Source organism: Bos javanicus, chromosome 1, assembly GCF_032452875.1.
Source record: "Bos javanicus breed banteng chromosome 1, ARS-OSU_banteng_1.0, whole genome shotgun sequence".
In the NCBI taxonomy this organism is placed as follows: Eukaryota; Metazoa; Chordata; class Mammalia; order Artiodactyla; family Bovidae; genus Bos; species Bos javanicus.
In genome coordinates, this window is record NC_083868.1 from 151,763,982 (window position 1) to 151,791,811 (window position 27,830).

The 27,830-nt window shown below is 40.1% G+C and overlaps 1 protein-coding gene across 1 annotated transcript in view; it reads right to left on the bottom strand.

Annotated features, from left to right (window-relative positions):
• The window catches only part of COL6A5 (collagen type VI alpha 5 chain), a 159,908-nt gene that overhangs the window by 121,992 nt on the left and 10,086 nt on the right, over positions 1 to 27,830 (bottom strand). Inside the window, exons 2-3 of the mRNA XM_061424880.1 lie at positions 3,642 to 3,737; positions 1,441 to 2,031 (exon numbers count right to left, since the gene is read on the bottom strand). Of these exons, the coding sequence (XP_061280864.1) occupies positions 1,441 to 2,031; positions 3,642 to 3,708 (658 nt within the window). The 5' untranslated portion in view covers positions 3,709 to 3,737. The remainder of the gene's footprint in view (positions 1 to 1,440; positions 2,032 to 3,641; positions 3,738 to 27,830) is intronic.

The window sequence follows — 27,830 nt, forward strand, 5'->3', positions numbered from 1 at the left end:
ACCCAGGTCTCCCGCATTGCAGGGGACCTTTACTGTCTGAGCCACCAGGGAAGGGTCACAGGAGGGTTTTCTCTCTAGGAGGAGAAGTACATGTACTCTGGGAACTTGCTATTTCCCCCCAGGCAGGAGGAATGAAGGATGAGAAAAGTGAAGGTAAAAGTACTTCCTGGTGCTTCAGAGGCAGCACTAACTGTGACAGAGCCTGCCCAATACTTACCCAAACCCATTTCCTCTTCTTGCTCACAGGACTAGACATAGTTCCCAGCCTTACCTGCAATTAGGTGTGGCAATGGGACTAAGATCTTACTAAAGAAATGTGAGCAGAATGTGTGCCTCTTCCAAGCTTAGCCCATAAACTCATCCCATGAGTGACCTTCCCTCTTTTTCCTGTTCACCAGCTGCATACCAATTCCCAGGGCACCTTGAAAGTGACATTTGAAGATGGAAGAGCCACCACCAACCTAAGTATTTGAATAGAAGCAAAACAACTGGTCAACCTGAGCACTGTTACAAGGGAAATCAATAAACTTCTTATTCGGGAAGTCTACTTTTTATTAAGGCATGCTGCTGCTGCCACTAAATCACTTCGGTTGTGTTCGACTCTCTGCGACCCCATAGACGGCAGCCCACCAGGCCCCCCCTTCCCTGGGATTCTCCAGGCAAGAATACTGGAGTGGGTTGTTATTAAGGCATAACCTGGTCTGATTACAAAATCAACCCATTGGTGAATGAGAGCAGGAAAAAAGTTTCAAGATCATTTCAACTTTTATAGCTTACAAATGAAGGTGCTGATGCAAGGCTCACAGAGACGACATCACTTCCTCAAGTTCACAGCCAGCTATTGGCATTGTCTGGATCTTTTTGACCTGTGGTAAGGGTGCTTTTTACCACACCAAGTGGCTTCCTTGAGTCTTAGAACTAGATAGCACCTACTCAGAATAGCCTCTCATTATCAACTGAGCACAGAGGCAGCCAGGAAAATTCATTTGCTAGAAACTCTTTCTACCTCACTCTGGATAGAATGACTGGATCCCCTCAGCAGGGCAGTATACTTACTGGGTGCCTTCCATGAGTGTACTGACCTGTTCCACCTGCTCATCAACACTGCATATGTGGCTTCCTGTCTCACATCACCCTCTCTTTGCTAAGGCTTTCTAGGATAACTCCCTAAGTAAACTGTTTGTACTCAAAGGTCTTCTGTTGGGGGTCTTATGTAGAACTTTCCTAAGACATAAATAAAGCATTTTTCAAATGATAAGCTATGGTAGTCTCCTTTTAGCTTTAGGAGATCAGGAATGAAAGTTCATGAGAAGGAGGTCTTCTACATTTCTGCATGAAATAGAGATTTCTGGTGGGTGGCAACTTAGAGATAATAGGAGATGGCTTTCTGGGTCAGAATGCATGGGGGTGGGACACCTCTTCAACAAAGAGCCTCCTTACCTTCTATATCAGAGTAGGCTGTTCCATCTTTGTACTGAGCTGCATCCTTGAGAATCTGCGTCATGTTTTGGGAGAATGTGCTGAGGTCCCTGACCGTCCGGAGGCGGTAGTGGAACTGGCCCGTGGCCATGGCCTTCAGGGTCTTCTCAGATGCCCCCTGTATCCCCACAGAGATGATCCTCACCCCATCTTTGCGCAGCGCTTCGGCGGCCTCTTCCACAGCATCTTCAGACTCGCCGGAAGCCAGGACCACCAGGATCGGGGGAAACTGTTTCCTGTCCCTCCCGCTTGAGAAGTAGGCCCTGTGAACCTCCTGGAGAGCCTTCCCAATCCGCAGGGAGCCCCCCAGGAACCCGAAGTTCTTCTTGACGTGGTTCAGCATGGGGCCCCTGCTCTTGAAGGCGCTGAGCAGGAACTCTCTGTGGAGCCCATCGCTGTACTGGGCCAGGCCCACGTGGTACTTGTCAGCCTCTATGGGGAGGCTGCTGATCATCTTGTTGATGAAGGCCTTCACAAACGGGAAGGACTTAATTCCCAGGTGGTCGGAGCTGTCCACCAGAAACACCACATCAGCATACTCAGGGCCTGGCCCTATCAAAATAAGATGACAACAAACCCAAGTAAGGAGATGGTTTAGCCTTGATATTTTAACCACATCTCCTTTGAGATTATGTCCTATTGTTAAGGGTGACTCAGAATCCCAAGGAAAGTATCTTCTGGAGGTCAAACAGAGGAAACTGTACTTGTTTATGCTAAAATGTCAAACAAGAGGACTTCTGTAATGTTAACAACAGATTTTTCTTTTACAACTCTGTGCCAAAGGCAACCAACTGACATTTTTTTCGTTTTTTGGTTGTGGAACCCCAAACAACTTGATATTGTACTAAAAGAATAAACAATGTGATGCCATAAAGTTGCCAAGTGGCCTGTGGATTAAAAGCAACTTTTATAACAGTATCAAGCAAAGAAGCAGCTATCTTGGGCTGGAGATCATAGAGGCAGATCTGAAACAGGAGCTTGATTGAGGGGAGGCAGAGGAAGAGAAGCAGGGTGTGGCTTGATTGGAGGAGATTCTGGTGCATTCCTTACACCAGAGCATCCCTCTTTGGCTCGAGAGGGATGGCTTAGTGGTAAAGAATCCACCTGCCAATGTAGGAAACAGTTTCATCCCCTGCTTAGTGGTAAAGAATTCACTTGTCAATCCAGGAAACAGGTTCTTTCCCTGGGTTGGGAAGATCCCTTGGAGAAGGAAATGGCAGCTAACTCCAGTATTTTCTCCTGGGAAAATACTGAATGAACAGAGGAACCTTGCTGGCTGTGGTCCATGGGGTCACAAAAAAGTCGGACACGATTTAGCTACTGACAGGAGTCAGTTATCAGCTACAGACCTTCCCCAAGAATTGGAGAGAAGGATTGGAGGCTTATAGGCATAACCTGGGTAAGGTGGCTCTGGGAAAGCCAAGGGCAGTTCTCCTGAGAAAGCGAGGTACTGCTGTGAGACATTGTAGGCAATATTCACAGCAACTAGGGGAGGGGGAGTGTATTCATACCTCATAAAGAGAGTCTGGACAATGGAAAAAACCACCAGTGTTGACTCTAGCAGAAATGGTCAGCTACCTCCACCCTCCCAATTAGTGATCTGCTCATAAATGTTTAACTAAGCAAGATATTTCTTTAAAAGTGACCCTGATACCAGGAAATCTGAGGGTAGCACAGTGCAGAGTTAAAAATATTTCTTTGAATGATGTTTTTATAAATACAAAAAAATCTAGCTTTCATATTCTACATACGTATGGAATATTAAAGCTTTTATATTAATTATTATATAATTTCCTCTGTGGGGTTCCTTTTTTTCCTTTTCTTTCCTTTATTAAGGCCAAGTTGCAAACGGGCCTACAAAACAAATGGGCTGACTCTATTCATAGAGACATGGAACATCAGGACTTCAGAAAATCAGTGAATAATTGAAGTTTTTCTGGCCAAGTGTAGCATAATTCATGACTTTTGCACCTAGCTTTCTGTCATCTTTGAAAGCTTAAGTACGCTTGACATTGCATATCACCAACTACAAATAAATTCCGTCTACCTTGATTTTTCAGTAAAGAAACACATCCCTTGTTTCTATTAATTAAAATAAAGATTTGCTGAGACATAAAAATATTTATTTTCCTAATAACAATAAATATAAAATATACTGGTACCTGGGCTCTGATATGACAGCGTTTTAGTCCAGAAGAGAGGAACAAATATAATTAGCAGGATCTTCATTTTGTTAGTGAAGGTTTCTTGCTTTTATTCTGTAAAAAAAAAAAAAAAGTTATTTACAATATGAAAAATATTGTTTTCATATTGTAAAAGCAAAACATAGATTTTTAAGCTATATTTCTTGTATATTTCAAGAAATTATATTTCTTGTAAAAGCAAAAAATATAGTTTGCTTGCTTTTATTCTGTAAAAAAATGTTATTTATAATATGAAAAATATCATTGTGTAACAAGAAATAATGATAAATAACTGAGAAATTTGAGTTAGAACAAAATACACTGTAAACACTCTATTTGTCAAAGCAGGGTCAGGGGTGCTTAAAACACTCATCCAGTGAAAAGTGTTAGCTGCTCAGTCGTATCTGACTCTGCAGCCCCATGAACTGTAGCCTGCCACACTCCTCTGTCCGTGGAATTTCCCAGGCCAGAATACTGGAGTGGGTTGCCATTTCCTCCTCCAGGGGATCTTCCTGACCCAGGGATCGAACCCGAGTCTCTTGTCTTCTGCACTGGCAGGCAGATTCCAAGTCTCCATTGCAGGCAGATTCTTTACCGTCCGAACTACAAGGAAAGTATTCATCAAGTGTTTGAGCGCTTTTTGAAAATGTCTCTGTGTGTGTGCATTTGCTCAATCCGGTCCAGCTCTTTGCGACCCCATGGACTGTAGCCCACAGGGCTCCTCTGTCCATGGAATTCTCCAGGCAGGAATACTGGAGTGAGTAGCCATTAACTTCTCCAGGGGATCTTCCCAACCCATGGATCGAACCTGGGTCTCCTGCATTGCAGGAAGAGTCTTTACCACCCGGGCCACCAGAGGAGCCCATTTGTTGAAAATTATTCTAATGCTAATGTTTGCTGTGTCCTTACCATGGCTCAGATATTTTTCTTAGTGCTCTTTATGCATCATATTATTTAATCCTCAAAACCATCTTACTGAGGTACAACTAATATATCCACATGACAGATAAGGAAACAGGCATAGGTGGCTTGGTATTGATAAGTGGTGAATCCAGCATCCTAACCCAGACAGGTGATCATGGAGCCCAAACTTTAACCACTGTTCTATAAGCTTTATACAAAATCTATGAACTCACAGAATTTATGAAGTCACTATTCTTGATTATCTATTTTCATGTCAACAATAACTATTGTATATGTTCACAACTTGGCTCAAAAATCCAACAGCTACCCACATTTCTTTCTTCATTAATCCCTTGTGAAAATTGTTCTGTCATTTCTGGTTATACCCAATTTTGTAAATTACTTTAACTTCAGGATTTCTCTTCATGAGCTCACAATCAATTAGAAATATTCTTTGTGGGAAATTACAATCTTACAGAAACTCCACCAAGCCAAAGTTGTTTTGATTAATAGGGAAATACATAAAATAACCAATACTCAAGAATAGAGATGCCTCTAATGAAATACCTAAAGTATAAGGGCTGTATTTTATTCTAGAGTTGACCTTTCAGGGTTATTTTGAAATTGCTAATCATGCAGGAAGATTGAGGGAATCACTGAAAACTAGATTTGGAAGTCACCCTATAGATCATTTAGACTAAACCCTTATGTTGCCAAAGAGGAAATCGAGGCTCCCTGGTAGTTAGTAGCTGATCATGTCATCAGTGACTTTCAAATCTATAGTCATCATATTCTAACATATCATATATTTTACTTATTAATTTTATTTTTAAGATATAATTCACATTATACACAATTAGCCCTTTAAAGTGGACAATTCAATGTGTTTCAGTTTATTAGCAGTATTTGCATCAATTACCACTAATTCCAGAACATTTTAATGACACAAATATGACACCCCATACCCATCCTCAGTTACTAATTCTCCCCTCCCCAAAGTTCCTGGTAACCACTAATCTGCTTTCTTCTCTATGGATTTACCCATCTAGACATTAATATAAATGGAACCAGATAACATGTGGCCTTTTGTGTTTGGATTCTGTAACATAATGCTTTCAAGATTTATCCATGTTGTGACATTCCTTTTATGTTTGAGTAGTAGGAGATGGTTGAAAGGCATCACCAAACTCAATGGACTTGAGTTTGAGCAAACTCCAGGAGATAGTGAAGGACAGGGAAGCCTGGAGTGCTGCAATTCATGGGGTTGCAAAGAATTAGACGTGACTTAGCGACTGAAGAACAACAATACTGTGTGGATATACAACATATAAACTATCTATTCACCAGTTGTTGGAAATTTGGATTGTCCTACTTCTGGCTATTATGAATAATGCTGCTATGAATATTCATGTACAAATTTTTATGTGGATATGTGTTTTCATTTCTTTTGGTAGACACCTAGAAGAATTTTTTATCTTATGCCAGCTTTATGTTTAACATTTTTCAGTTCAGTTCAGTTCAGTCGCTCAGTCGTGTCCGACTCTTTGTGACCCCATGAATCGCAGCACGCCAGGCCTCCCTGTCCATCACCAACTCCCAGAGTTCACTCAGACTCACATCCATCAAGTCAGTGATGCCATCCAGCCATCTCATCCTCTGTCGTCCCCTTCTCCTCCTGCCCCCAATCCCTCCCAGCATCAGAGCCTTTTCCAATGAGTCAACTCTTCGCATGAGGTGGCCAAAGTACTGGAGTTTCAGCTTTAGCATCATTCCTTCCAAAGAAATCCCAGGGCCGATCTCCTTCAGAATGGACTGGAAACTGCCAAATTGCTATCCAAAGTGGTTGCCTCATTTTACACTCCTACCAGCAGATATAAAGGTTCCAATTTCTCCACATTCTCACCAACACTTGTTATTGTATATCTTTTTTTAAAAATTACACTCAAAGGAGAACTCTGTGAAAATAAAAATTATTAATATGCTAATGGCTCTAACAAAAAAAGTAGGCAGCATGCAAGAACAGATGCGTGATGTAAGCAACAAATTCAAGAGATTAGAAACTCTGTAACAGAAGTGAAGAATGTCTTTGATGGAGTCGTTAGTAGACTGGACTTAAGCTAAGGAAAGAATCTCTGAGTTTGAGGATTTATCAATAGAAACTTCCAAAATTGAAAAGCAAAGAAAAAAAAAATGGAACATTACATGTAAGAACTAGGGGACAACTATTAAAAGTATAATATATGTGTAGTGGAAATACCAGCAGAAGAGAGGAGAAGAAGTATTTGAAACAGTAATGATTGAGAATTTCGCACAAGTTAATGTCAGACACCAAACTACAGATCCAGGAAGCTCAAACAACATAAAAAAGATAACTGCCAAAACCAAACAAAAAACAAACGCATTATCTATGGAGGAGCAAAAATTACATCTGACTTCTCAGCAATCACACAAACAAGAGGAGGTTGGCACAGACTGTTTTATTTATTTTACAATTTATTTTTTTCTGTGCTGGATTTTCATTGCATTGTACAGACTCTTTGTTGAGGCACACAGGCTTCTCTTGTTTTGGAACACGGGCTCTAGAGGGCACAGGCTCAGTAACTGGGGTGCACAGACTTCGTCTCCCCACAGCATATGGGATCTTATTTCCCCAACCAGGGATTCAACCTGTGTCCCCTGCATTGGAAGGCAAATTTTTAACCACTGGACCACCAGGCAAGTCCCAGGAGTGGACTATCTTAAATGTTGAGAGAAAAAGACCCAAAAACCTGGAATTTTGCAACCTGTGAAACTATCTTCAAGACTGAGGGAGAAATAAAGACTTACTCAAACAAACGAAGAAATGCGAGAACTTGTCACTAGCTGACCTGATTTGCAAGAAATGTTCAAAGACGCTCTCAGAGAGAGAGAAGGAAAGAGAGAGAGAGAAGGAAAATAATATAGGTCAGCAACTTGGATCTCCATAAAGACACAAATTATGTTTTAATCAGACACAGAAAGATGCAAGACACAAGATGACTGTTAAAAAGGAAGACGTTTTTATTGTACTCACAGCCCCTTAGAAACAAGAGGCATGACACACCATGCTGGGTCACACAGGGAAGCACTGGGGGAACAGGAGCTGGCAGAGAGAGGTGGGTAGGAGCCTTATCCTGGTTTTCCTGGGAGGCTACACAGACTTAGAAGTGAATAGTCTGAGGAAGCTCAGTGGGGTCTAGATTGTAGGGGTGATCCTTAGTTGCCAAGTACATGTTACTGGAGTGGCAACGAAAGATGACTAGTGTCCCAGAGTTCAAGAGCCCAATAAGAGGAAGCAGGAGAGGGTGTGGACTCAGGATTCATTGGTTTGTACATCTAAGGAGTGTTAGCAGGCAAGTCCTACTATTTCCAGGAATTAGTTAATCCTGGGGAAGGGCAGTCCCTCCTTGGGTCAGCAAGGTCTCAGAAGCCAGAGCATCAAGAATACAGTACACACTACTGTATTTTTATAATCAAACTTAAATGTATAAATAATTTCTTTATAAATAATGGCTATAAAATATAATTTAATTTATATAAAATATTTAAAAATTATAAATAAAATAACAAGGACCTACTGTGTGGCACAGTAAAATATACTCAATATTTTTTATAACCTATAAGAGAAGAGAATCTGAAAAAAAGTATATATATACACATGCACATATATCTGAATCACTTTGATATACACTTGAAATTAACAAAACATTGTAAATCAACTATATTTCAATTTAACAAAAAGGAATATAGAACATAAGAAAATACTGTTAATACAAGAACAATAAAGAAGGAATAAGTGAAGTTATACTTTTATTTTTCTTATTCTTTAATTGATCTAACAGATAAGAGCTTCTTCAAAATAGTAGCAACAACAATGTATCTGATGATTATACCTTTTATATATTTGAAGTGAATGACACAATAATGCACTGATTATTGACAGGAGGGAGCAGTTCGGGATGCTTGCTTATTAAAACATACTTGCAATTCCCATGAAGTAATATAGTGTTATTTGAACTAGCTGTAAATACCCAGGGCAAATTTTAGGGCAACCACTAACAAGGTTTTTTTAAAAGATAATTGATACACTAAGAAAGAAAAAAATGGAATCATATAAAATTCTCAATTAATTAAAAAATCAAAAGACATAAAAAGAGTAGAAGACACAAATATAAAGAACAAGGGCAACAGGTAGAAAATTAACAAACTATATATGTTTGTTATATATATATGGGAACCCAACTACATCAATAATCACTATAAATGTCATTGGTCTAATGACTTCCATTAAAAGACAGCAATTATTAGAATGTATCCAAAAAAGACCCTATTATATGTAGTCGAAGCCCACTTTAAGTATGAAGACACAAATAGAGTAAAGAAAGTGGATGGAAAAAATATGCTAAAAGATAGAACAATGCTATGAATTTCAGAAAAACAAACTTTCAAGTAAGGAAAATTATCAGTGATAAAGACAGACATTACAAAATGATAAGGGATCAATACTCCAAGAAGACACAGTAATCCGTAACGTATATGCATCTAAAAACAGGGCATCAAAATCAGTGAGACAAAAACCAGTAGAATTGTAAGGAGAAGTAGATCAATCCATTATTATAGTAGAAAACTTCAACATCCCTCTCTCAGAATTGGGCAGATCCAGCAGAGAGAAAATCAGTAAGGAAACTGTTGCGCATTTTTTAAGAGAATTGACAACTATAAAATATGTTATTCAACAATTGAAAATATGTATTCTTTTCAATCTCACATAGAGCATTCACTGAGATAGGCCACATTCTAGGCCATGAAACACACTTTAACAAATGTAAAGAAATACAGATCATACAATGTCTGCTCTTAGACCACAGTGGAATTAAACTAGAAATCAATAATGATAATTAGAAAGTACCAAAATGCTTGGAGATTAAATAACACACATTTAAATAACACATGGGTTAAAGACAAAATTTCAAAAAAAAAAATTCTAAATACTTTGAACTAAATAAAAATGAAAAAACAGCTTATCCAAATTTGTGGAATGCAGCAAAAGTAGTATTTTAAAGGGAAATCCAGAGTATTGATTGTATATTTCAGGAAAGAAGAGAGATCTAAAATCAATCATCTAAGCATCATATAAGCATCTGCTTTAGGAAATTTCTTAAAAAAGAGAGAAAATTAAATCCAAAGAGAGGAAAGGGAAATTTTTTTAATGCAACACAATCAATGACATTGAAAACAGGAAATAGAGAAAAAAAAATAAACAAAACAGAACATTATTTGAAAAGATCAAGTAAATCTATAAACCTCTAGGCAGCGTAACTAAGAGAAAAAAGGCACAAATTACTAACATCAGAAGTTAAAGAAGGGATATCACTTAGATGACATGGACATCGTTGTTATCGTTGTTCAGTCACTAAATCATCTCCAACTCTTTGCAACCTCATGGGCACACCAGGCTCCTCTGTCCTCCACTATCTCCCAGAGTTTGCTCAAATTCATGTCCATAGAGCTGGTGATACTATCTAACCACCTCATCCTCTGCCACCCCCTTCTCCTTTTGCCATCAAACTTTCCTAGCATTATGGTCTTTTCCAATGAGTTGGCTCTTCCCTTAAGGTGGCCAAAGTATTGGAGCTTCAGTTTCAGCACAAGTCCTTCCAATGAATAGTCACGGTTGATTTCCTTTCAGATTGACTGGTTTTATCTCCTTGCTGTCCAAGGGACTCTCAAGAGTCTTCTCCAATGCCACAATTTGAAAGCATCAATTTTGGGGTGCTCAGCTTACTTTATGGTCCAATTCTCCCTCTGTACATGACTGCTGGAAAAAGCTTAGCTTTCACCATACAGACTTCTGTTGGCAAAGCGATGTCTCTGCTTTTTAGCACACTGTCTAGGTTTGTCATAGCTTTCCTTCCAAGCAACAAGTGTCTATCAATTTCATGGCTATACTCACTATCTGCAGTGATTTTGGAGCCCAAGAAACTAAAATCTGTCATTGCTTCCACTTTCCTCCCTTCTATCTGCCATGAACTGATGTAACCAAATGCCATGATTTTAGTTTTTTCAAAATTTGAATTTTAAGCCAGCTTTTTCACTTTCTTCTTTCACCCTCAAAAAGGCTCTTCCGTTCCTCTTCACTTTCTGCCATTTGAGTGGTATCATCTGCATATCTGAGGTTGCTGATATTTCTCCTGGTAATATTGATTTCAGCTTGTGATTCACCCAGCCCAGCATTTCACATGAGGTACTCTGCATAGAAGTTAAATAAGCAGGGTGACAACATTCAGCCTTGGCATATTCCTTTCCCAGTTTTGAACCAGTCCATTGTTCCATGTCTGGTTATAACTATTGCTTCTTGACCTGCATACAGGTTTCTCAGGAGACAATTCAAGTTATTTGCTACTCCATCTCTTTAAGAATTTTCCACAATCTTGTGACCCACACAGTCAAAGGCTTTAGCATAGTCAATGAAGCAGAAGTAGTTGTTTTACTGGAATTCCCTTGCTTTCTCCATGATCCAGTGAATGTTGGCAATTTGATCTCTGTTTCCTCTGCCTTTTCTAAACCTTATAAACCCAGCTTGTACATCTATAAGTTCTCAGTTTGCATACTGCTAAAGCCTAGCTTGAAGGATTTTGAGCATAACTTTATTACCATGTGAAATGAGCACAATTATATGGTAGTTGGAACACTCTTTGGCACTGCCCTTCCTTGGGATTGGAATGAAAACTGACCTTTTCCAGTCTTATGGCAACTGCTGTTTTCCAAATTTCCTGACATATTGAGTGCAACACTTCAACAGCCTCATCTTGTAGGGTTTGAAAGAGCCCAGCTGGAATTCCATCACCTCCACTAGCTTTGTTCATAGTAATTCTTCCTAGATCCCACTTGACTTCATATTCCATGATGTCTGGCTTAGGTAAGTGACCACACCATCGTGGATTATCCAGGTCATTAAGACTGTTTTTGTACAGTTCCTCGGTATTCTTGTCATTTCTTCTTAATCCCTTCTGCTTCTTACTGTTTCTGTCCTTTATCATGCCCATTCTTGCATGAAATGTTCCCTTGATGTCTCAAATTTTCTTGAGGAGATCTCTAGTCTTTCCCATTCTATTGTTTTCCTTTATTTCCTTGCACTGCTTATTTAAGAAGGCCTTCTTATCTCTCCCTGCTGTTCTCGGGAACTCTGCATTCAGTTGGATATACCTTTCCCTTTCTCCCTTGCCTTTTACTTCTTTTCTTCCCTTAGCTATTTGTAAAGTCTCTTAGACAGCCACTTTGCCTGCTTGCATTTCTTTTTCTTTGGGATGGTTTTGGTCACTGTCTCCTGTATAATGTTATGAACCTCTGTCCATAGTTCTTCAGGCAATCTGTCTACCAGATCTAATCCCTTAAATCTATTCATAACCTCCACTGTGTAATCATAAGGGACTTGATTTAAGTCATACCTGAGTGGCCTAGTGGTTTTCCCTACTTTCTTGAATTTAAGCCAGAATTTTGCTCTAAGGAACTCAAGATCTGGACGTGAACATTAAAAAAGGATATTAGATTTCATGACTGCAAGGACAATTATGAACAACTCTATGTTCACAAATTTATAACCTAGGTGAAGTGGACAAATTTTATGAAAGACACAATCTGCCAAAACTCACACAAGAAGAAATAGACAATCAGAATAGGTCGCATCTATTAAATAAATTGAATCAACAATTAATGACCTTCCAAAATTGAATGCACCAGGCTCAGACAGGTTCACTGGTAATTCTACCAAACACTTTTGCCAGTTCTTTACAATTTCTTCCAAGAGATAGAAGCAGAGAGAATACTGCCTAAATCATTCTATGAAGCCAGAATTACCCTTATACCAAAGCCAGATAAAACATTACAAAACAGAAAAACTACAGACCAGTATCATTTATGAATGTAGATGCCAAAATCCTCAAAAAATGTTAGCAAATCAAAGCGAACAGCGTATGAAAAGAATCGTACACCGTGGTGAAGTGGAATTTATCCCAGGAACGCAAACCTGGTTCAACATTCAAAAATCATGTATGTAATTCATCACATCAAATACATAAAGAAAAATACAAACTAGGAATAGAGGGGATTTTCTTAACATTTGCATACCAACTGGAAAGGAAGAAATATAACTGTCTTTATTTGCAGATGATATGGTTATCTATGTACAAAATCCCAAAGAATCCACAAAAAATTCCTGGAACTATGGTAGCAGGATAAAAAGTTAATATACAAAAGTCCATTACGTTCCCATATTCCAACAATGAACAATTGGAATTTTAAATTAAAAACACAATGCCATTGATGTTAGTATCTCCAAAACTTAAATACTTAGGTATAAATTTTTAAAATATATATAAGATCTGTATGAGGAAAACTATAGCACTCTAAGGAATGAATTAAATAAATGGAGAGGTATTCCATGTTTATGCATAAGAAGACTTAGATTGTCAAGATATCGGTTATTCCCAACTTGATCTATAGATTCAATTCAACCCCAATCAAAATCCCAACAAGTTACTTCGTGGATATTGACAAACTGATTCTAAAATTGTATACAGAGAGGCAAAAGACTCAGAATGGCTTACAGAACATTGAAGAAGAACAAAATCAGAAGCCTGACACTGACTTCAAGATTTTTTTTATAAAGTTACAGTAAGCAAGACAGTGTGGTATTGGTAAAAGAATGGATCAAAATAGAGAGCCCAGAAATAGACTCACACAAATATAGTCAATGATCTTTGACAAAGAAGCATGGACAATAAAATGGAGAAATCATCTAATTTTCAACAAACCATGTTGGAAAAACTGGACATTCACATGCCCCCCAAAAAGGTAATCTAGACCCAGATCTTATACTCTCCACTAAAATTAAGTCAGTGTGGACCATAAACCTCAAAGTAAAATGTAAAACTATCAAACTCCTAGAACGTAGCATAGGAGAAAATCTGTTTGATCTCAGTTTGATAATGACATTTTAGATACCATATCAAAGGCAAGATCCATGAAAGATATAATGCATAAGCTGGACTTAATTACAAAACTCTTGCTCTGCACAAGACATTGTCAAGAGAATGGGAAGACAAGTCACAGACTGAGAAAAAAAATATTTGCAAAACATGTATCTGACACAGGACTTCTATCCAGACTATACAAAGAACTCTTAGAATTCAACAATAAGTAAGAGAACAACACAATTAAAATGTGGGCAAAGATCTGAACAGACACCTCACCAAAGAAGATACACTAGACGGCAAATAAGCACATGAAAAGATAGTCCACACTGTATATTATTAAGAATTGCAAATTAAGACAATCAGGTAACATCACACATCTATTAGAATGGCAAGAACCCAAATTATTGACAACCAAAATGCTGGCATGGATATGAAGCAAAACAAACTTTCATTTATTGCTGATGGGAATGCAAAATACTATAGCCCTTATGGAAGACACTTTGTTAGTTTCTTACAAAACTAAACATTTTCTTACCATATGATCCAACAATCACACTCCTTAGTATTTAACCAAATGAGTTGAAAACTTATACTCACACAAAAATCTACACATGGATAAATTTATGGTAGTTTTATTCATAATTTCCAAAGTTTGGAAGCAAACAAGATATCTTTTAATAGGTGAATGGATAAATACATTTTGGTGCAATGGATAAATATATTTTGATACAACAGACCATGGAATATTAGTGGTAAAAAGAAATGAGCTAACAAGCTATGAAAAGATTTAGAGGGATCTAAAATGAATATGAATAAGTGAAAGAGCCAATTTGAAAACGCTACATTCTATATGACTCCAATTCTATAATATTATGGCAAAGGAAACTATGGAAATAGTGACAAGATGAGAGGTTGCCAGCATTTGTGGAGAGAGGGGAATGAAGCTATTCTCTATGATACTATAATGGTGGATATGTGACATTATACACATCCCCAAACCCATAGAATATGAAACACCAAGAGTAAACCCTAATGTAAATTATGGGCTTTGGTGATTGTGATGTGTTAATACAATTAATACAGTTAATACAATTAATTAATATGTTCATCAATTATAACCAATGAATCAGTTTGATCGGGGCATGGGGGGGCGGCCGTGTGTGTTCATGTGTGGGGGCAGGGAGCATATGGGAACTCCCGGTACCTCCTGCTCAGTTTTGCTGTGAGCCTCGTTTGGGCATTAGGAATCTACCAAGGATAATAAAAATGATCTCTGTATTGATTGTGGTTAGATGGAAGTATGCATTTGCCAAAACAATTTTAAAAATACACTTAAAATGGATGCATTATACTGTATATGAATTATACCTCAATACAGTTCATGTTTGAGCATTCTTTGGCATTGCCTTTCTTTGGGATTGGAATGAAAACTGACCTTTTCCAGTCCTGTGGCCACTGCTGAGTTTTCCAAACTCGCTGGCATATTGAGTGCAGCACTTTCACAGCATCATCTTTCAGGGTTTGAAATAGCTCAACTGGAATTCCATCACCTCCACTAGCTTTGTTCGTAGTGATGCTTTCTAAGGCCCACTTGACTTCACATTCCAGGATGTCTGGCTCTAGGTGAGTGATCACACCATCGTGATTATCTTGGTCGTGAAGATCTTTTTTGTACAGTTCTTCTGTGTATTCCTGCCTCCTCTTCTTAATATCTTCTGCTTCTGTTAGGTCCATACCATTTTTGTCCTTTATCGAGCCTATCTTTGCATGAAATGCTCCCTTGGTATCTCTAATTTTCTTAAAGAGATCTCTAGTCTTTCCCATTCTGTTGTTTTCCTCTATTTCTTTGTATTGATCCCTGAGGAAGTCTTTCTTATCTCTTCTCGCTATTCTTTGGAACTCTGCATTCAGATGCTTATATCTTTCCTTTTCTCCTTTGCTTTTCGCTTCTCTTCTTTTCACAGCTATTTGTAAGGCCTCATCAGACAGCCATTTTGCTTTTTTGCATTTCTTTTCCATGGGGATGGTCTTGATCCCTGTCTCCTGTACAATGTCACGAACCTCAGTCCATAGTTCCTCAGGCACTCTATCTATCAGATCTAGGCCCTTAAATCTACTTCTCACTTCCACTGTATAATCATAAGGGATTTGATTTAGGTCATACCTGAATGGTCTAGTGCTTTTCCCTACTTTCTTCAATTTAAGTTTGAATTTGGTAATAAGGAGTTCGTGTTCTGAGCCACAGTCAGCTCCTGGTCTTGTTTCTGTTGACTGTATAGAGCTTCTCCATCTTTTGCTGCAAAGAATATAATCAATCTGATTTCGGTGTTGACCATCTGGTGATGTCCATGTGTAGAGTCTTCTCTTGTGTTGTTGGAAGAGGGTGTTTGCTATGACCAGTGCATTTTCTTGGCAAAACTCTATTAGTCTTTGCCCTGCTTCATTCCGTATTCCAAGGCCAAATTTGCCTGTTCCTCCAGGTGTTTCTTGACTTCCTACTTTTGCATTCCAGTCCCCTATAATGAAAAGGACATCTGTTTTGGGTGTTAGCTCTGAAAGGCCTTGTAGGTCTTCATAGAACCATTCAACTTCAGCTTCTTCAGTGTTACTGGTTGGGGCATAGACTGTGATATTGAATGGTTTGCCTTGGAAACGCACAGAGATCATTCTGTTGTTTTTGAGATTGCATCCAAGTACTGCATTCAGAGTCTTTTGTTGACCATGATGGCTACTCCATTTCTTCTAAGGGATTCCTGCCCACAGTAGTAGATATAATGGTCATCTGAGTTAAATTCACCCATTCCAGTCCATTTTAGTTTGCTGATTCCTAGAATGTCAACATGCACTCTTGCCATCTCCTGTTTGACCACTTCCAATTTGCCTTGACTCATGGACCTGACATTCCAGGTTCCTATGCAAATTGTGCTTTACAGCATCAGACCTTGCTTCTATCACCAGTCACATCCACAGCTGGGTATTGTTTTTGCTTTGGCTCCATCCCTTCATTCTTTCTGGAGTTATTTCTCCACTGATCTCCAGTAGCATATTGGGCACCTACTGACCTGGGAAGTTCCTCTTTCAGTATCCTATCATTTTGCCTTTTCATACTGTTCATGGGGATCTCAAGGCAAGAATACTGAAGTGGTTTGCCATTCCCTTCTCCAGTGGACCACATTCTGTCAGACCTCTCCACCATGACCCGCCCATCTTGGGTGGCCCCATGGGCATGGCTTAGTTTCATTGCATTAGACAAGGCTGTGGTCCTAGTGTGATTAGATTGACTAGCTTTCTGTGATTATGGTTTCAGTGTGTCTGCCCTCTGATGCCCTCTTGCAGGACCTACTGTCTTACTTGGGTTTCTCTTACCTTGGTTGTGGGGTATCTCTTCACGGCTGCTCCAGCAATTCCAATCCCAAAGAAAAACAATGCCAAAGAATGCTCAAACTACCGCACAATTGCACTCATCTCACACACTAGTAAAGTAATGCCCAAAATTCTCCAAGCCAGGCTTCAGCAATATGTGAACCATGAACTTCCAGATGTTCAAGCTGGTTTTAGAAAAGGCAGAGGAACCCGAGATCAAATTGCCAACATCCACTGGATCATGGAAAAAGCAAGTGAGTTCCAGAAAAACATCTATTTCTGCTTTATTGACTATGCCAAAGCCTTTGACTGTGTGGATCACAATAAACTGTGGAAAATTCTGAAGGAGATGGGAATACAAGACCACCTGACCTGCCTCTTGAGAAACCTATATGCAGGTCAGGAAGCAACAGTTAGAACTGGACATGGAACAACAGACTGGTTCCAAATAGGAAAAGGAGTATGTCAAGACTGTATATAGTCACCCTGCTTATTTAACTTATATGCAAAGTACATCATGAGAAACGTTGGACTGGAAGAAGCACAAGCTGGAATCAAGATTGCTGGGAGAAATATCAATAACCTCAGATATGCAGATGACATCACCCTTATGGCAGAAAGTGAAGAGGAACTAAAAAAGCCTCTTGATGAAGGTGAAAGAGGAGAGTGAAAAAGTTGGTTTAAAGCTCAACATTCAGAAAACAAAGACCATGGCATCTGGTCCCATCACTTCATGGGAAATAGATGGGGAAACAGTGGAAACAGTGTCAGATTTTATTTTGGGGGGCTCCAAAATCACTGAAGATGGTGACTACAGCCATGAAGTTAAGAGACACTTACTCCTTGGAAGAAAAGTTATGACCAACCTAGATAGCATATTGAGAAGCAGAGACATTACTTTGCCAACAAAGGTTCGTCTAGTCAAGGCTATGGTTTTTCCAGTGGTCATGTATGGATGTGAGAGTTGGACTGTGAAGAAAGCTGAGCACCGAAGAATTGATGCTTTTGAACTGTGGTGTTGGAGAAGACACTTTAGAGACCCTTGGACTGCAAGGAGATCCAACCTGTCCATTCTGAAGGAGATCAGCCCTGGGATTTCTTTGGAAGGACTGATGCTAAAGCTGAAACTCCAGTGCTTTGGCCACCTCATGCGAAGAGTTGACTCATTGGAAAAGACTCTGGTGCTGGGGGGGATTGGGGGCAAGAGGAGAAGGGGACGACAGAGGATGAGATGGCTGGATGGCATCACTGACTCGATGGACATGAGTCTGAGTGACCTCCGGGAGTTGGTGATGGACAGGGAGGCCTGGCGTGCTGCGATTCATGGGGTCGCAAAGAGTCGGACACGACTGAGTGACTGAACTGAACTGAACTGAACAGTTGATGTGCCCAGTTTGGATGATAGATTATGTGACCTTGAGCATGGCGTACCAAGGGCAGGGAGGTAGGAGTGGTCTGATCTGGAATAGGCATAAAGGGGTGCACAGAGACTTTAAAAACATTACTAATCCCAGGTTGACCTGCTTCCTAGTATCCCAATGAGCTGGCCAGTCTAATTAGTGTTGGTAACAATCTGATCCTTCTTAGCCACATGGACCATTTCCACTGCCCTTCTATGTTGGTAAACCACAGGATACATATTCCCATCCCTAGAGACAAAACTCATACCAGTTTGGAAATAATCTTCCAGAAATCTTATGAATAAATGAATCATGACCTGTGACACCTGAATGCCAAGAGTCTGAATCTTAAAATTAAGATTTTTTAGTCTAAGCTAAAATAGACCTATCATAATACAAATTTGAGGAATCCAAAAATAAATCTAAAATTGTATGCCAATGCCTTGTGAGCTATTATTGTTTTCTTTAAACTCTAGTAGCAGAATTATAAACAATTGGCATTAGATCTCAGGAACAATACTCTTAATACTGTCAGCTGCTAAATTATTCATGAGGTCACTGTGCTACATCCATGCCACAGAAGGCAGATGTTTTTTGCCACTTCTGTCTATTTGGAACAGCATACTATTTGGAGATTTTTTTTTTCCCTTAAAATTTCCTTTTTGTCTTCATTCTCTTTATATTTTTTGTGAAGTCTGGCATGAAGATAATTTAATCTAAATATAGGTTATTTGGTGATTTTCCTTCTATTAAAATTTTTAACTGCCATAGTTGACATTCCTTCTTTAATACAAAGACTTTAAAAGATACAACTTTTTTCTTAAAAGTTCATGGTCAGGATAGTATTAAAAGTAAAATTCAGTTTATAAAGATGATTTTGCTTAACAACATGAGGTCAGTTCATTTCAGTTCAGTCTCTCAGTCGTGTCTGACGCTTTGCAACCCCATGAATCGCAGCACGCCAGGCCTCCCTGTCCATCACCAACTCCCGGAGTTCACTCAGACTCACGTCCATCGAGTCAGTCATGCCATCCAGCCATCTCATCCTCTGTTGTCCCCTTCTCCTCCTGCCCCCAATCCCTCCCAGCACCAGAGTCTTTTCCAATGAGTCAACTCTTCGCATGAGGTGGCCAAAGTACTGGAGTTTCAGCTTTAGCATCATTCCTTCCAAACAACACCCAGGACTGATCTCCTTTAGAATGGACTGGTTGGATCTCCTTGCCATCCAAGGGACTCTCAAGAGTCTTCTCCAACACCACAGTTCAAAAGCATCAATTCTTCGGTGCTCAGCCTTCTTCATAGTCCAACTCTCACATCCACACATGACCACTGGAAAAACCATAGCCTTGACTAGACGGACCTTTGTTGGCAAAGAAATGTCTCTGCTTTCCAATATGCTGTCTAGGTTGGTCATAACTTTCCTTCCAAGGAGTAAGCATCTTTTAATTTCATGGCTGCAATCACCATCTGTAGTGATTTTGGAGCCCAGAAAAATAAAGTCTGACACTGTTTCCACTGTTTCCCCATCTATTTCCCATGAAGTGATGGGACCAGACGCCATGGTCTTCGTTTTCTGAATGTTGAGCTTTAAGCCAACTTTTTCACTCTCCACTTTCACTGTCATCAAGAGGCTTTTGAGTACATCATGAGTACTAATACACTGAGCCAAGGATCAGGAAATTTTTCCTGGAATTTGTATACAAATAACTACTCAATTCTGCACTTGCGAAATCAGCTGCAGACAATATACAAACACACCAGCATGGTTGCAGAACTGCTTTAGGCCTTCTGTGGGGCCTAACAACTTCTGGTTTATGGGCTCCCTCCCAATACAGAAGTAAATTAAAAATTATATTTAAATAACTTTAGATACATGAATTATTTTTTTGTTTGTTTTGGAAAAAATTAATAGACTCTTGTGGGCTCTAACATTGCATTGTTTTCCTGATGTGAGAAAAAAAATTAAATATTTTGACCCTAAAAATTTGATTTTTTTTTCTATCTTTTAAAGAAATTAAGGCATTTCATTGACTTCTGTGGGCCCTGTACTCTATGCCTTCTGTACTGAATGGATAAATTGGCCCTATAAAGCTGTGTTTCAAAAAAATTTTGTTTGGCAGCAGGCTGCCAGCTTTGCACTGAATAATTAGACAAGTTTAATATTATGTTTTAATCTCTATTATCCTGCTTGATATGAGTTTTTAAATTTTAAAACCAATTGTTGGCTTAATTATTCTTCCTAAATATATCTACCTCATTCATACTTTATTAATATTCACATTAGCTGTTCACCCACTTTCTTATTTGAAAGTCCATAACTGTCCCTGACCAGTATTGTCATACTAGTTGAAACCAACATTGTTTCTGATTAGTCAATGATTATTGTTAACTACTGTTAATTCTGCTCTTGTTCTTATTCTTCCTAACAGCTGTATAGTAAGTACTCCACTATACCAAGGTATCCGAACTCATTTAGCCAACTCTCTATAGATGAATACTTAGAATGTTTCCAATTTTTTCACAATTCTAAGCAATGTTGCAATAAACTTCACAGCACAAGGGAAAAGTTATTTTTATAGGAAACTTACTAGGAGGGGAAACTCTGGGTCAAAGGGAATGTATATCTAAAATTATAATCAATATTAAACAATTGCAACAAAAATGTGGTACTAAATTACATCTCCCTGGAACATACGGGAACTTATGTCTTCACATTCTCGTCACACACTGTTAAAGTTTTGGAATCCTGAATAAAGAGGGAAATTCATATTACCGCATGGCTCTCTGAATTCCTGTAATTACTAGTGAGCTTGCAAATTATATTTCTCCTATGAACTATATACCTAAGATTCTTAAGAGCCATTTCCCCTCATCAGTGTTTGTCTTGTCCTGCCCTGGATACCAGAGAAGGCAATGGCAAGAACTCTTGCCAGGCACTACTCCAGTACTCTTGCCTGGAAAATCCCATGAATGGAGGACCCTGGTGGGCTACAGTTAATGGGGTCACTAAGAGTCGGACATGACTGAGCGACTTCACTTTCACTTTTCACTTTCATGCATTGGAGAAGGAAATGGCAACCCACTCCAGTGTTCTTGCCTGGAGAATCCCAGGGACAGGGGACCTTGGTGGGTTGCCGTCTATGGGGTCGCACAGAGTCGGACACGACTGAAGCGACAGCAGCAGCAGCAGCAGCAGCAGCAGCCCTGGATACACTCTTAACATTAATAAATATACACAGTCCTGGGTGTTTTATATTTTTTGTTGTTATTATAAATGGAATATTTTCTTCTACTCACTTTACTAAATGATTATTTATACTGGCCACTTTCCTAAACACTCTTGTTGAGTCATTTAGACTTTTCTAGTATATTCTGAGTTTAAATGGAAATAATGATTACTTTGTCTCCTCCTTCCTAAATGTCTATCTCTTATATTACTTTATCCTGTTATATTGACCAGAACTTTGAAAGTAATGTTAAATAATGATGTTGATAATGTTCCTAACTTAATGGTAAAATTTCAAATGCTTCACCATTAAAGTGTGATATGCTGGCAGTTGGTTTGTAACATATATTTCTAACCATGTGTATTGCTGATCCTTTTGTGACCCCAATTGTCTTGCTTTTCACACTGTCCGCCTTGCTCGCTGAACCAGGGTGGGCAAGGCGCAAGATAAGGGGCTGGAAGAGAATGAGAGGAGCTGTAGGAACTGCAAATGCATTTATTCTCTCCCTGCCGGCATGGAAGCCATTAACACAGCCTCTCTGCTGGCTGACTCAGCAGCCATAGCAGCAAACAGCACAACACAACACAACACAACCGCACACAGCCCTTCAGGGCTTTCCCAGGTGAGGCTTATGCGGGCGTACTGACACGGCAACCCCTGACCAAGCGAGCACCTCATGACGCGCATGTGCAGTGCTATGATGATCTCAGCTGTTGCATAGTCATTATCACAAAACGTGGGGCAAGAGAGCCTGAACACGCCAGCCTGGCTAATTTGCCCTCTCCCGGCACTCCACCCCTTCAGGGTCTCTCGCCTCACATTCTACGCCCGGTCCATCTGCGATTTTCCCCTTGGGGAGTAACACTGACCCTTAGATTCACTTCTTGCATCAGCTACAATAAGCAATTACATCCCCAACACGTAGCAAAACCCAACTCCAGGTGTCACCTGGAACGCATGTTGCAGTCTTCGAGCTCACAGGGCTAGAAGAGCCACCCTCCACAGGTGGAGTGCCTTTATCTGCCATGGCCAAGTCAGGTTCACTGTCTGTCCTTGCGAGATTGCAGGAAGGCCTCCGCAGAGGCAACCCCACCCCTCCGGGACTTTTAAGGACCCGCAAAACACTCCACAGGTGCCAGTCCACCAAAGAGGGGGTTTTTGTGGCGTTCACGGCCCACCCGCATATTCCAAATGCTTTGGAATATGTTCTATTGTTCAGGGTGGAATGTGTTCACACTGTTCTAAGTCTGCAAGAGAGTCAGAGGTTATAAGCACGTCACAAGACACAGCCTTTACACTTTACACGATACACTGTTCTAAACTTGCAGGAGAGGACACAGCCTTTACAGTACACCTCTGCACGAATCAGCCCACATTTGCATCCGCATGACCCGGACGGGGCCTTTCCCGGTTCAGCCCCGCTTCGGGGTCTTCACACTCCTGACACTTTTTGCCTGCTGCCACCCCTCTATTTCTCCCAAGCGAGCCACCACTGAGGTCCCTTCACAGATGGGGCACCCCACATAGGGTGCAAGAAGAGCAGTCAGGGATCCAAAAGAAGTAGATGGGGCTTTGTTCAAAATGGTGTATCGAATGCCACCAGCAAAGTGCTCATCATCTGGGCCTCAGGTCGTTGGGTTAAATACCGACTGCTTCATGCCCAGTTCTCTCACCCCTTGGGTCAACTCAGCATGGGTATGCCATTTACTCATAGTATCCGGGAGCTTTCCCACATTGCACCAAATGGTGGGGCTGGCAGCGTGAATCCATTCCCGCCATCTCATAAGGTTCATCGTCACCAACACTTACCACCTGGCTGTCAGAGATGCCGGCTTCTTCACGGTCACAGGGCTCTTGCTCTAACACCAATATACATTGCTCTAGCTCTTCCAAGCGTCCCTTCACAATGGTCATTGGCTTGGCATCACTGAGATTACTACCTTTGTTAGCCTTCAGGACATTCAGGAAAATCCACCCCACAGTGCCAGCAGCAGTCTATGCCGCCTTGTTCAGCAAAGGGGAACTCACCACCTTCGTAACACCTTCTCAATGCTCTCTGGTGAACCGTCCACCGCCTCCCAGTCTTCCACCAGAGCCGATGCCCGAGAGGACCACAGTCACACAGTACCACATACTATCTGGTGGCCATTGGCTTCCTCCACCCAGTGCAGCCTCAGGCTCCCCTACCCCCTGGGTATCCTGCCAACTATGCCAGTTGTATTGCTGACCCTGTTTCTGATGCCAGTTGTTTTGCTGTTCACACTGAACAGCCTGCACTGTCTGCTGAACCCAGGGTAGGCCAGGCACGAGCTAAGAGACTGGAGCACTGTAGGAACTGCTGCTGCTGCTGCTGCTAAGTCGCTTCAGTCGTGTCCGACTCTGTGCGACCCCATAGACGGCAGCCCAACAGGCTTCCCCGTCCCTGAGATTCTCCAGGCAAGAACACTGGAGTGGGTTGCCATTTCCTTCTCCAATGCATGCAAGTGAAAAGTGAAAGTGAAGTCACTCAGTCGCGTCCGACTCCAGCGACCCCATGGACTGCAGCCCACCAGGCTCCCGCGTCCATGGGATTCTCCAGGCAAAAGTACTGGAGTGGGGTGCCATTGCCTTCTCTGGTAGGAACTGCAGATGTGTTTATTCTCTCCTGGCTGACACAGCAGCCGTAGCAGCAGACAGAGCATAACACAACATAACCTCACACAACCCTTCAGGGCTTTTCCAGGTGAAGGTTATTTAGGCATACTGCACACAGTTGCCCCGACCAAGTGAGTACCTCATGATGTGCGTGTGCGGTGCTATAAATGATCTCAGCTGTTCAGTTCAATTCAGTTCAGTCACTCAGTCGTGTCCGACTCTTTGAGACCCCATGAACCGCAGTACACCAGGCCTCCCTGTCCATCATCAACTCCCAGAGTTTACCCAAACTCATGTCCATTGAGTCGGTGATGCCATCCAACGCTGTTACATAGTCATTATTTACAAAACAAAGGACGAGAGAGTCTGAACACACCATCTTGGCTAATCTTCTGACGCCCCACACCATATTAAAAAAAAAAATCCTTAGGGTACATGCCTAGGAGTGAGATTGCTGGGTCATATGGTGGTTTTATTCCTAGTTTTTTAAGGAATCACCATAACCGTCTTCCACAGTGGCTGTATCAATTTACATCCCCACCAACAGTGCAAGAGTGTTCCCTTTTCTCCACATTCTTTTCAGCATTTATTGTTTGTAGATTTTTTGATGAGGAAACCAAAATTGAAAAAGACACATGTATCCCATTGTTCATTGCAGCACTGTTTACAATAGCTAGAACATGGAAGCAACCTAGATATCCATCCACAGGTGAATGGATAAAGAAGTTGTGGTACATATACACAATGGAATATTACTCAGCCATAAAAAGGAACACATTTGAGTCAGTTCTAATGAAGTGGATGAACCTAGAACCTATTACACAGAGTGAAGTGAGTTGGAAAGAGAAAGATAAGTACCATATTCTAATACATATATACAGAATCTAGAAAAATGGTACTAAAGAAATTATTTAGTACCAGGGCAACAGTGGAGAAACAGACATAGAGAATAGACTTACGGACATGGGGAGAGGGGAGGAGAGGGTGAGATGTATGGAAAGAGCAACATGGAAACTTACATTACCATATGTGAAACAGATAGCCAATGGGAATTTGCTGTATATCTCAGGAAATTCAAACAGGGGCTCTGTATCAACCTAGAGGGGTAGGATGGGGAGGGAGATGGGAGGGAGGTTCAAGAAGGAGGGGATATATGTATACCTATGGCTGATTCATGTTGAGGTTTGACAGAAAACAGCAAAATTCTGTAAAGCAATTATCCTTCAATAAAAAATGAAATTTTTTTTAAAAATCCTATTTTATTTTAACCTAAAATTTAAGAGAATTGTGAATAGCTGTGAAATATTACTTTTTCAACATCTACTGTAATTACCAGGTATATTTTTCTTTTACAAACTAATAATATGCTTAGCTTTAACAAGATGTGTGTGTGTGTGTGTGTGTGTGTGTGTGTGTGCTGAGTCACTTCAGTCATGTCCAACTCTGCAACTCCATGGACTGTAGTCCACCAGGCTCCTCTCTCCATGGGGTTCTCCAGGCAAGAGTACTGGAGTGGGTTGCTGTGTCCTCCTCCAGGGGGTCTTCTTGACCCAGGGATCAAATCCATGTCTCTTTAACTCTATCTGCATTGGCAGGTGGGTCCTTTATCACTAGAGCTATCTGGGAAGCCCTCAACAAGACCTTAGTGGGTAACGTATTAGAGTTCTTAACATCGAACTACTATGGAACAAACCCCAGGTAGTCATCATGCATCCTCTTGTATGTACTGTCAGATTTTACTTGCTAGTATTTGATTCGGAAAGTTTGAACCATTGTTTGGAAGTGAGGAACACTGATGTCTTTTACTTTTTGTGACCTCTCTTTGGTTTTTGTATCAATTCTGCTGCATTTACAAGAATGATTAGGAAGCTTTTCTTCTTTCTCTTTGTTTCTAAACATTTTAAATGTTAGAGGAGTCATCTGTCACTTCAAGTTTTGACGGGATTTACCCAGGGTCAAGGGTGCTAGCTTTCAGCTGTCTTAATTCCTTCCAGTGTTAGATGCCACATCAGCTTATCATTCTTGCTTTCTTTTTTCCATTGCATCTTGGTTTCAAATTGTTTATGATAAAATCAGGCACATTATCTTCTCTTTTTTTCTCTCCCCTCTAGGGTTATCTCTAACTTCTCTTTCCTAATACTATGTATTTGTTTTCTTTCTTTCTTTCTGGATTATGGCAATTAGTAGGTCATCCTTTTTACTGAGAAATTTTTCATCAAAGAACTTTTTTGCATGTATTAATGAATCCTATTGTTTTTCTTTGCCTTAATTCTCAATTTTCTGTTTCTATCTTTACTTGGGTTCATTTTGTGTTTTCCTATAATTTCTTGAATTGAATGATTAAGCCATTATTTCTATTCTTTCTTTTTTTTCTTAAGAGTGAAAACTTTTTGAGCAACGCATTTTCCTGATTATAACTATATCTCTACAACACTGCCTTTGGTAAGCGAGCATCTTCATGATTGTTATAGGGCAGTTATTCTTCAATTATGGTTTTAAATTTTTAAATAGTTAGAGATTTTAATTTGGGGCTTTTTTATTGAAGCTGTTTTATTTTTCAGTGTGAGTGTAACTCCTACTTTTATTATTTACTTTTGGCTTCAATGTGTTGCATTCAGAGATTGTGATCTGTGCTATTTCTTTTTTTAATCCACTGAGGTTTCCCTTGTGACCAACATAAGCTCACGTTTTAAAAAGGCTAATAGATGTTTGAACAAAAAATCATATTATTCCTGATAATAATAGAATTTATTATTAATCTATTAGATTATCCTTATTTATTTTTGCCTATATAATTTCTCAAGGACTAAAATAAAGGCAATGCATTTCCCCTACACTATATTTTCATCAATTTTCTTTTATTTCCTACAGTTTAGCTTAATATATTTCTGTAACAGGCTAGTTATTTCCTAAGGTTTATGTTGTCCTCATGGATTATACTCATTTGTAATCATTATTATGTGACCTTTGGAGACAGCTTGTGCCACCACAAGGTCAGAAACTCCATCAGAGAAGGATATCTGATTTGGGTCACTGTTGTTACCCCAGACTTTACTGCTGTTTATCAATAGCACTCAAAAAATAACAGTTTTTTAAAAAGAAGGTTAAAACAAGGAGCAGATGGAGAAAGAGAAGAAAGTTAAAAAAAAAAAAAAAAACATGAACGAGGCCTCACTGAGTATGCTCTCAACATTATTTGCTCTCAACATTATCTGATATAACATTATAATCCCTGTTTTCCCTTGAGTCAGTTCAGTTCAGTCACTCAGTCATGTCTGACTCTGCAATCCCATGGTCTGCAGCATGCCAGGCCTCCCTGTCCATCACCAACTCCCAGAGCTTGCTCAAATTCATGTCCATCAAGCTGGTGATGCCATCCAACCATCTCATCCTCTGCTGTCCCCTTCTCCTTCTGCCTTCAATCTTTCCCAGCATCAGGGTCTTTTCCAATGCATCAGTTCTTCACATCAGGTGGCCAAAGTATTGGAGTTTCAGCTTCAGCATCAGTCCTTTCAATGAATATTTAGGATTGATTTCCTCTAGGATTGACTGGTTGGATCTCCTTGCTGTCCATGGGACTCTCAAGAATCTTCCCTAGCACCATAGTTCAAAAGCATTAATTCTTTGGCTATCGGCCTTTTTTATTGT